Source organism: Orycteropus afer, unplaced genomic scaffold (genome assembly GCF_000298275.1).
Source record: "Orycteropus afer afer isolate SDZICR_OR568_19922 unplaced genomic scaffold, OryAfe1.0 scaffold00079, whole genome shotgun sequence".
Lineage (NCBI taxonomy): Eukaryota > Metazoa > Chordata > Mammalia > Tubulidentata > Orycteropodidae > Orycteropus > Orycteropus afer.
Window position 1 is genome coordinate 8,324,585 of NW_006921666.1, and position 11,954 is coordinate 8,336,538.

Genomic DNA, 11,954 nt, shown 5'->3' on the forward strand with positions numbered 1-11,954 from the left:
CAATTCCAGACCTGAAGGGCAGCTAGGGGCCATAGTCTCAGTGGTTCCACCAGGCTCTATCAGACCAGCAAACCTGGTCCCCCCTTTTTTTTTCAAATGATATTTTGAGTTTTGTTCCACATTGTTACTCAGTAGTTTTTAAGCAGAGTCTTATTCAGTTTCCATATATTTGATTTTTTTCCCCTTGATCTTCCTGTTGTTATTTTCTAATTTTATAGCATTGTCATCTGAAAAGATGTTTTGTAGTATTTCAATGTTTTTAAATTTATTGAGGCTTGCTTTGTATTCTAACATATGGTCTATTCTAGAAAATCTTCATGGACACTGGAAAAGAATGTATATTGTGCTGTTGTTGGGTGAAATATTCTGTGTACATGTATGAGGTCTAATTGGTTGATCATGTTGTTTTGATCTACTGTATCTTTGCTGAGTTTATTTCTAGTTGTTCTGTCCTTCATTGAAAGTGGTGTATTAAAATCTCCTACTATTATTTTGTAGTAGTCTATTTCTCTTTTTAATTCTATATATTTTGGGGCTCTTTCATTGAGTGACTAGATACTGTCTTGGCTCTCTACTACTGCTATAACAGAAATACCACAAGTGAATGACTTTAACAAACAGGGATTCATTCCCTTACAATTTAGGAGGCTAGAAGTCTGAGTCCAAAGTGCTGACTCTACAGGCTGGTTGAAGGTCCCTCAACTTTGGGCTTCAGCTCTTCCTCCTGTTCCAGACCCACTAGACTTGGAGGCTTTTTCTGATTCATCCACTGTTGGCTGCTGAGGCTGATGAACACATGATTGAAAAATAAAATGGCACAGTCCAAAGATTAGCAAGGAACATAGTAGGCCACTACTTCAAGTCCAGAAACAGGCCCAAGATTGGCAGGCAACATGCTTGATGCCGCTGATGACTTGACCAAATGCAGGATCCAGATGTGCCAAGAAGCTCGAGACTGTTCCCAATGCTTCTCCTTATTATATACCAGAAGCAGGCCACACACCAAAGGCAGCTCCCTAGCTGCTCACAGCAGATTTCACCATGGAGGTGATCACAATCTCATCTTGTGGAATAACTACATCCAGCTGCCCATCCACTGAATACCACAGCCCAGACAAGTTGACACATAACTTTAACTACCACAGATACTTATTATGGTTAGGTCCTCTTGTTGGATTGACCCTTTAGTCATTATATAATGTCCCTCCTTGTCTCTTTTGCTTTTTGCCTTATAGTCTATTTGATCAGAAATCAATATTGCCATTTCTACTTTATTTTGGTTGCCATTTGCTTGGTATGTTTTTCCATCCTTTGATTTTTTAGTTTGCTTTTGTCTTGGTGTCTTAGATGTATCTCTTGTAGATAGCAGATTGATGGGTCATGTTTTCTTATCCATTCTGCTAATTTCTCTTGAGTAGTGCATTTAATCCATTTACATTGAGTGTAATTATCAATAGGTATGGATTTTACTGCTATCATTTTGCTGTTTGCTATTCTGTGGTGTTGATAGTTTCTTTGCTCTCTATATTTTTCTACACCAAGTTAATTTTTTTAATGGATTTTCTTATTTATCTTTTCTTTCATTGCTGTTTTGTCTTTACTGAATCTTTTTTATTTTTTTATTTTGATGAGAAATTATATTAATTTTCTTTGAGTTTACCTTGTAATTTATTATCTTCCCAAGTTTAAAACTGTCCATTCTATCTTGATATTGTCTTGACTTCCTCTCCATTTGGAAGTTCTGTAACTATACCATTTATTCCCTTTTTGTTTTGCAGTAGTCATTGTTTACAAATTGACATCTCTGGTTTCCTATTCTCAGTTTTGTAGGTTTATTTTATTTTTGATACTTCTATACTCTGGTAGCATAGTGGCAAAAGCACTTGACTGCTAACCAGAAGGCTGGTGGTTCAAACCCACCAGCCACTCCTTGGAAGGAAGGTTGGGCAATCCTACTTCCGTAGTGATACTGCCTCGGAAACCCAAGGAGGGGTTGCTATGAGTCGGGGCCGACTCGACGGCACATAACAACAACAACAACATACCTGAGTTGATTTCTGGATGTTATTATTGTGTGTCCTCATCTCAGGTTGTTGGCTGCCATTGTTGGTTTTCTCTCTGAAGGACTCCCTTTAGCATTTCTTGTAAGGATCATCTGATTTTTATAAACTCCCTTAATTTAGTGACCCCTCCTTGGGTTTCCAAGGTGGTATGTCTATGGAAGTAGATTGCCCAATCTTCCTTCCAAGGAGTGGCTGGTAGGTTTGAACCACCAACCTTCTCGTTAGCAGTCAAATGCCTTAGGCACTACACAACCAGAGCTCCCTAATTTCTTTTTATCTGGAAATAATCTTAATTTCATCATTGTATTTGAGGAAAATTTTTGCTGGACATATAATTCTTTGGCAAGTTTTTCTTTCGGGGTTTTATACATGTCATCCATTGTTGTCCCATCTGCTGGTTTCTACAGAGAAATCAGAGCTTAGTCTTTTTGGTTCTCCTTTGTAGCTAGCCTTTCATTTTTCCTGAACTACTTTCAGGATTCTTTGATTGTGTTTGATTTTCAAAAGTTTGATTATGATATGTCTTGATCTTCTTTTGAGGTCTATCCTATTTGGGGTCTGTTGAGTTTCTTGAATACATATCTTCTCATTTTTCATGATATCAGAGAATTTTCTTCCAACATATCTGAGATGATTTTCTCAGTGCCTTTTTTTCTTTTGACTCTTCTTTTGGAATTCTGTTCACATGTAAGTTATTGCTCTTGATGGTGCCCTAAATAATTCTTAGGGTTTCTTCATTTTTTTTTTTTTTCATTCCTTTTCTGATTGCTCCTGTGATAGATTAGTATTAAGATATTTGTCTTCAGTTTTGCTAATTCTGTCTTCCACTGATTTAATTCTACTCCTTCGCCCTTCCAATGCAATATCTATTTTTGAAATTTTTGTATTAATCTTCTAGGTTTCTGTTTGCTGTTTTTGTATGGTATCTAATTTTCCATTTATTTTGTCAATTTTTTCATATATATTTTTTAAATTCTCCTAGAGTTTTATCTGTGTTTTCCTTGATTTTGTCTGTGGTTTCCTTGACCTTTCTCCCAATCCATTGAAGGTACCTAAATACGATTCTTTTGAATTCCTTATCAGGTACTTCCAATAGCATTTCTTCTTCCAGATTTTTTGGTCCTGTATCTTGGTCACTTGCTTGAGCCATCTTGTCCTATTTTTTTATGTGTGGTTTGGAGTTGTCCGTAGTCTCCAAGAAACTGTGGTGCTGCTGTATTTGTGGACTGTATGTTGGTTTGCATCACCCTATTTTTGAGGGGATATTTTCGTTTGTTTTAATATATCAGGGCAACAAGGGAGGTGTGCTACTCTGGTCACTAGTTTGGCAGCACTAGGGTACTCACCACCTGTCTTGGGGTAGATTTGGTAATGGGTGGGAGTGTGGATGCAAGTCTCTGATCGCTGGTCATGTAGAGCAGCTGAGGGTAGACTGGGCAGGTGTTGGCCAAAATCTATTGTCAATCTAATGGTGCTGGAACAGGTAGTGGCACTCACCCAATGGGTAGGGCAGCCAGTGACTGGGTGGGGTGGTAGGGTGACTGGCTCCCAACTTGCCAGTTGCTGATCACAGATATGGGTGCTGGCACAGTCTGAGTGAGCAGAGCCAGTTATCAGGTTCTTGCCCCAGGAAGAACTCTGCTTTAATAATTCAAAATATCCACTGGGCTGATTGACAGTTCACCACTCCATATGCCTCCTTGTTTGCTGTTTTCATTCAGTCTCTTTCTCTAATCAGTATTTGATCTAGTTCTTTATTCTTTCCTTTGAAGCCCTGGGTTCCAGTATTTTAATCTGTATGCATTTCACCTGGTTTCTTGAGTTGTAGAAGGTACGGATAGAATATCTGCCTAATTTGCCATCTTGGATCCTCCTCCTTTGACTACTTTTTAACAATCTAAATTTAATTAGCCTCTTTTTAATTTTTATAATGAATTTTATACATACAGTATAATCAATTTTCTTCTCTTATGAGGAAGAATAATTCTCAATTTTAAATTCATGGCCCCTACACCCACCTAAATTTCTTCCATATTTGGAGTTCCTTAAAACCATATTATTTTTTTCTTTATTTTTGCTAAGAATTTTAAGTCTTCTCCAACAGCCATCTTTAAAAAGTCTAAAATCTATTTTTCCTCTAGGTGGCAACATTGTTCTTTAAAAAAAAAATAACACCATGGCCCATTAGAAAATGCACACATAGTTCTAATTCACTTTGATGCAGAATGTACACCTACAAATAGAATGGCTATTTTGACAGTACCTGAAAAGTTAACTATACTGATTCAATCTGCAGGATCTTCACATAAAATAAAACTTTATAGTTCATATAGAACACTGGTGCCTTTAATTATAGATTTAATGAAAAGACCCACTTAGCATTTAACAAAGATTTATTGAGTATTACTATTATCTTTTTTTAGGAGCTCTGGTAGCATAGTGCCTAAGGCACTTGACTGCTAACCAGAAGGCTGGTGGTTCAAACCCACCAGCCACTCCTCGGAAGGAAGGTTGGGCAATCCTACTTCCGTAGTGATACTGCCTCAGAAACCCAAGGAGGGGTCGCTATGAGTCGGAGCCAACTCGATGGCAAATAACAACAACAACAACATATATCTTTTGTTTCAATGAATACAAAGGATGATGCTGTTTGTGATTCAAAGAACTTACAGTCTAGTAGGGGAGATGAGACAAATGATAAATAAATATAATGCCAAAATAGAATGAGCTAAGGGGTATAAAAGAGATACAAAAATGCTATGGAAACACACAGAAAATAAATTATCTTTAAATAGGACTCTGGGGAATTTTTCATGGAGAACATGCATTTGAGCTACGTCTTTAAAGGATGTATAAAATTTTAATAGACAAAGACCTAAAAGGAGGATATTCAAGAAAAAAAAAAAACAGTGTGAACAAAGTAGGAGAGGCAGAAAAGACTTCAGGAATGAGTGAGTAACCAACTTGAGTGAAGGGAAAAAGTGTAGTAAAAGAAGATAATAATGTTCCAAGGTAGGAGAAAGGTCCTGACTTTCAAGCTGAGGTGTCTGAACAATATTCTATTTACAGTGGAGAACAATTACAGAAGATTCTTAAGGAAGTACTCAGAACATCAGAAGAACAATTTTAAGATTATTCCTGCAGCAATGTGTACTTTGGACTGTGCTGGTGTAGTGGTTTTAAAACATATCCACAAATTCTCTGACATCCCTTTCTTCAAATAATTCTCCACCCCTTGAATGTAGGCCAGACTAAGGGACTCATTTCTAACCTATAGAATATGGCAGAAGCAGGGATTCAAAAAGGTTCAGCCTGGTCAGTCAAGGCTGAGAAGTAATGAAAGAATGGACTCAATTTTTTTTTTAATGTGGCTTTAATGTTTAAAACTTTTAAACTGGATCACTAACTGGAATGGGAAAAATTATGGTCAAAGAAGGCCTGATAGAAACTTAATCTCCCTCTTAGAAAACAAGGGTTAGTATGCACATTGCATAGCAACCAAATCTCTTAATAGGCTAAGTGGAAAACAACAGTGGCCAGCTCAAAGATGGTAGCTAACCATGCCACTTTGAAAGTGTGTCACTCTCTAAAGTCCTGGCAATAATGCAATGTCATTCACCAGGCTCTTGAAAGGCCTCACCACTTCTCTTCTGAGTCTCCCATTTCAGGGCTTCAGACCATAATTTTTCCCATTCCACTCAGCACTCTATGACCCAAATTTTAAAAATTTGAGTCTGTCCTGGTTTCACTTTGCCAGTCAGGACTGATCCAGTTTGAAGTCCTGGATAGAAGTAATAGAATGTGCTTCCAAGGCGAGGCTACGGAAAATGATCGCTTTTTGTCTGGCTCTCTTGGATTACTCAATCTGGATGAAGTCATCCACCAAGCAGTGAAGATACTCAAGCAGTTTATGGAGAGGTTCAAGTTGATGCTGGTATCAGAGGGAGGTCTCAGCTTCTGACATGAACCTCTTATAGTTGCTTATGGATCACAGATCGAAGTATAAGAACTGAAACCATAAAATTCTTAGAAGAAAAAAAGTTTACTATTGCTTTAAGTCACTAGGTTTTGGGGTAATTTATTGTACAGCAACAGGTGAAGAAATAGAGGGAGTGAGGCTTGAATTACTGGACAGGGATTCAGGACACCAAGAGTCTGCTACCAGTGCTACAGCTTATTCTTTACTTCACTTAACACCTTTGTGGCTCACTTTCCTCATCTGTAGAATAGTATAAATAGGCCCTAAAATTTCATCCAGCTCTAAGAGTCTACAAATTGCATGGTTGCATACCACTCATTTAACAAATTATCTTTTCAAATACTAGTCTATGAATGTTAAGGAGTGACAAACATACACAAGTAGATCTGGCTCTTCTTATTCTCCTTAGCTTACAAAGATTAAGAAAACAACAAAATATAAAATAAGTAGAGAAAACAGTTATGTAACTACTATTTTCAGGGCTTGAAACTCACAAAAGGAGAGAGTTCCCCAAAATATAGTACTACAGAATCAAGAACAATTTCAAAGCAACAATTATAAATAACAAATAAGCAAGTTCATGAACAAAGGCAGCCTCTTGGGAAGGTTTCGGGATAACTTTTAGGAAAGGCTGAAACATAATTCTCCCAATAAGAAAATGTCTTCCTCCTACTCACTTTGCCTGAAATGTGCCAATTCATCCCTTTAAATCTGAGTTTTCAAGAGTCTTTTATTAAAAATTTAAAGCTTTATAATCATAACAATAACAAAAACATTGACAACTACTGTACTAGTACTCTTATGAAGGATTAGTAAGAGACAATGTGCTAAATATTTTACATGTGCTATGTTATTTAAGGAGCTCTGGTAGCATAGTGGCTAAGGCACTTGACTGCTAACCAGAAGGCTGGAGGTTCAAACCCACCAGCCACTCCTCGGAAGGAAGGTTGGGCAATCCTCCTTCCGTAGTGGTACTGCCTTGGAAACCCAAGGAGGGGTCGCTATGAGTCAGGGCTGACTTGACGGCACATAACAACAACAACAACAACGTGTTATTTAACAATACCTCTTAGAGGGGACAGGTGACATTCTTAGCTGTATTTTACAAATTAGGACTCTAAGACTCAGAGGAGTTTACAGACTACCTGTTTTGGCTACCTAGTGCTGAGCTAACAGAAGATACCACAAATGGGGTGGTTTTAACAAACAGGAGTTTATTCTCTTACAGTTTTGGAGGATAGAAGTCTAAGTACAAAGTGCCAAGCTCTAGGGGCTGGGTGAAAGCCCCTTGACCTTGGGCTTCAGCTCTGCCTCTTGCTCCTGCCCCACTGAAGCTGGAGGCTTTTCTTGACTCAGGCAGCTGCTAGCTGCTGAGACTGCCAAACCCAAGGTTAACAAGTAAAAAGGCACAGTCCCAAGATTATCAAACAACACAGCAGGCCGCTAGTTCAAGTTCAGAAAAAATTCCAAGATTGGCAGGGCATGGCAGGCTGCTGAATGAAGAGTTAGCCGCATGTAGGGTTCAAGCATGCCAAAAAGCTGCAGAGACCTTTCTCAAAGCAGCTTCTTGTATATTGGAAGAAGACCACATCCCTAAAGCAGTTACTCAGTTGCTCCAATAGATTCCACCATGGAGCTGATTACCAATCGCATCATGGAGAATAACCATATCTAGTTCCCTAGCAACTCAAAACTGGGCCCAGCCAAGTTGACACAATTTAACTACCACACTATCCATGGCCACACAGCTATCAATGGCAGAGCTAGGGCATGAAGTCTACAACTCTAACCACTACATTTTTTTTGTCTACTTTATTCAATTCTCATATACCTTTCAGTGTGTCAGTTTAAAGGGTAAAGAGAAACAGGATGCAGGGACTTTGGTTTCTCATGAAAGCTTGTTCTTGCTAAGCAGAGTCCTGGTTAGGCAGAGGAGAACTTGAGGGACACTGCATGCTTGGAGAGGACACACCAGGATTGCAAGTGAGAGATATTAAAAGGGATACTTTTTAAAATAATACTAATTGTAATAATGATAATTTTAGTAGTAGTAATAGCAGAATCAGCAACAGCAGGTAATATTTATGACACAGCATTAAGCATTTTACACAGATAATTCGATTTTTTGTTCACAATGACCCTTTGAAGATGGAATTATTATTCTTATCTTCAGGTTACGGATAAGGAAACTTAACAAGGTAGTCCAGATACAGTATTTATATTCTACCAGTCTGATTCAGAGCACCAATTTTTAACCCACACACTACACTCTATATGTGATATTAAGTGCCAATATTCCTTCTACCATTACTGCAACTAATAAATGCATCAGTATTCATGTAAATTCAGTGGTGTGCTGGGCCAGCTGATACCAGGAAATTTGCTAGCAGGATGTTAAAGCATTGGTACCTTGACAACTGGCCACAATGAAATATCTACACCACAAAATAGCAAATGACAACAAAAAGGACTTTTTTTTTCCCCAGAGAGCTGGACATCACTGTTAATGTAATTCTCACATGAACTATTTAAAATAATTTACATACATTAACTCATTTAATACCTATAATAATCCTATGAGGCAGAGACTGTTATTATCCTCATTTTACAGAAGAAGAAATCAAGGTATTGAGAGATTGAGTAATTTACTGAAAATTACATAGTTAATTTCAGCTACTTGTACCTGGCACTGTTCCATTGACTGCTTTATCACTAATGCAATAAAACTATATTCTGAGCTGGGGGAATGAAAAGTAAGGGAAAGAGCATAGCACAGTCATAGTAACTTTCTGAAAGTACTCAGTGCTCCTCACCCTACCCATCCCTACCTACAGAGCTCTTTACAAAATTCTAAAACTACCATCTATCCGTCTGAACATATTTTCCTTTGGGACTTTGCTACTTTACACTGATGTTTTCCAAGAATTGTAGTTTGTTTCTTACTGAAGCCAATCCAAAGGTCTGACAGCTGTTGATAAATGTGGGAAGGTATGTTGGCTGAGATTTGGTGAATGCACTAAGAAAACTGCTTAGAGAAAGAAAAGTCTAATAGTCCAGATCTTTTGTATCTAGTCCTACACTGATATGTCTTCCTTTTTTCTCTCAAATAATCTCTAAAATGTCAAAGGGAGCTCTTTGCTGCCTCACAGAAGTAAATAATTGTGGAAATTTTTACAGACCTGAGTAGTTAAAGAAAAAGAAGAAGAAGAAAGAAACTTACATCATCTAATTCTTTCTCCACTTGGATTTTTCTCTTCTGGAATTGTCTTACTGTTTTCAGTTCTGTCTGAATCATGCCAATTTCCTTGGCTTTTTGATGGAACTGTACCTCTAGTTCACTTATTTGCACAGTGTACTTTTGTTCCTATACACAAAAAAACAGAGAAATGAGTTAGATAGGAGATCAGAAATCTCATGGAATCATGTTTCATTTGAAGTCTGGACCTCAAAAAATTAAGGGAGAGCAAGTATTTTTTTTTTCCTTAATTTATTTTTCTTATTATAAAAGTAACACAACCTTTTTAGAGAAAAATACAGAAAAATTTAGAAAGAAATTTATAACTACCCATAACTTTATCACCCAAAGACAATGACTGCCGACACTCTGGCATCCTGGCATGTCTCTCTCTCTCTATGCATATATATGTATACACACACACACACATACATATATCTGCATATATTTATATACACATGTGCATTTACACACACATATACACGAATATATGTGTATATAAATACATGATACATGTATCTATATACACATATGTATATGAATATATGCACACATGTATGTGTATAAATATGTACACACATGTAAATATATACACACGTATATATGTATGTATATATACACATACGTATATTGTTGTTGTTAGGTGCCATTGAGTCAGCTCTGACTCATAGCGACCCTGTGTACAACAGAATGAAACACTGTTCAGTCCTATCCCATCCTCACAATTCTTATTATACTTGAGTCCATCATTGTAGCTACTGTGTCACTCTAACTAGTTGAGGGTCTTCCACCTTTTCACTGACCGTCTACTTTAACAAGAATGATAGCCCCCTCCAGGGAATGGTCCCTTCTGATAATGTGATCAAACTAGGTGAGATGAAGTCTGGCCATTCCAGCTGCACTTCTTCCAAGATAGATTTGTTCATTTTTCTGGCAGCCCACAGTGTTTTAATAATTCTTCGCCAACACTGCAATTCAAAGGCATCAACCCTTCTTTGGTCTTCCTTATTCATTATCTAGGTTTACATGCATATGAGGCTATTGAAAATACCATGGCTTGGGTTAGGCATACCTTAGTCTTCAAAGTGACATATTTTGCTCCTTAACACTTTAAAGAGGTCTTTTGCAGCAAATTTGCCCAGTGCAATACGACATCTGATTTCTTGACTGCTGCTTCCATGGATGTTGACTGTGGATCCAAATAAAATGAAATCCCTGACAACTTCAATCTTTTCTCCATTTATCTTGATGTTGCTTATTGCCCCATTTGCAAGGATTTTTGTTTCCATTATGTTGAGGTGTAATCCATACTAAAGACTATATAGTCTTTGATCTTAATCAATAAGTGCTTCAAGTCTTTTTCACTTTCTGCAAGCAATGTCATCTACATATCACAGGTTGTTAATGAGTCTTCCTCCAATCCTAATGCTGCATTATTCTTCATATAGTCCAGCTTCTCAGATTCTTTGCTCAGAATACAGATTGAATAAGTATGGTGAAAAGATGTAACCTTGACATACACCCTTCCTGATTTCAAACCCTGTAGTATCCCCTTGTTCTGTTTGAATGACAGCCTCTTGGTCTGTGTATAGATTTCTCATGAGAACAATGAAGTATTTTGGAATTCCCATTCTTCTCAGTGTTATCCATATTTTACTATGATCCACACAGTTAAATGTCTTTGCATAACCAATAAAACACAGATAAACATCTATCTTTCTGGTATTCTTTGTTTTCAGCCAAGATCCATCTGACATGTGCAATGATATCCCCTATTCCACGTCCTCTTCTGAATCCAGCTTGCATTTCTGACAGTTCCCTGTCAATATATTACTGCAACTGTTTTTGAATTATCTTTAGCAAAATTTTACTTGTGGGTAATATTAATGACATTGTTTTGTAATTTCCGCATTCTGTTGCATCATCTCCATTTGGAATGGGCACAGATATGGATCTCTTCCTGTCAGCTGGCCAGGTAGGTGTCTTCGAGATTATGTGGCATAGACAAGTAATACCTCCAGCATGGCATCCATTAGCTGAAACATCTCAATGGCTATTCCATCAATGTCTAGAGCCCTGTTTTTTGCCAATTCTTTCAGAGCAGCTTCGACTTCTTCCTTCGACACCATTGGTTCTCAATCATATGCCACCTCCTGAAATAGATGAACATTGACCAATTCTTTTGGTACAGTGACTCTGTGTATTTCTTCCATCTTCTTTTAATGTTTCCTGCATCATGTAATATTTTGAAAATAGAATCCTTCAATGTTGCAACTTCAGGCCTGAATTTTTCTTCAGTTCTTTCAGCTTGGGAAATGCTGAGCATGTTCTTCCCTTTTGGTTTTCTAACTCCAGGTCTTTGCATAGTTCATTATAATACTTTACTTTGTCTTCTCAAGCCACCCTTTGAAATCTTCAATTCAGCTCTTTTATTTCATCATTTCTTCCATTGGCTTAAGCTACATCCCGTTCAAGGGCAAATTTCAGAGCCTCTTCTGACATCCATTTTGGTCTTTTCTTCCTTATCTGTCTTTTAAAAACGGAGCTCTACACGATCATTAGCTATTAGAGAGATGCAAATCAAAACAACAATAAGATACCATCTTGCTCCAACACTAATAGCACAGTTCAACAGGACAGAAAATAACAAATGCTGGCGAGCTTATAGAGAGATTGG

At 37.5% G+C, this 11,954-nt stretch overlaps 1 protein-coding gene across 1 annotated transcript in view; it reads right to left on the reverse strand.

Moving 5' to 3' along the window:
* Window positions 1-11,954, reverse strand: part of BBOF1 (basal body orientation factor 1) — a 96,866-nt gene that overhangs the window by 67,343 nt on the left and 17,569 nt on the right. Inside the window, exon 4 of the mRNA XM_007941422.1 lies at window positions 9,263-9,406. Within this exon, the coding sequence (XP_007939613.1) occupies window positions 9,263-9,406 (144 nt within the window). The remainder of the gene's footprint in view (window positions 1-9,262; window positions 9,407-11,954) is intronic.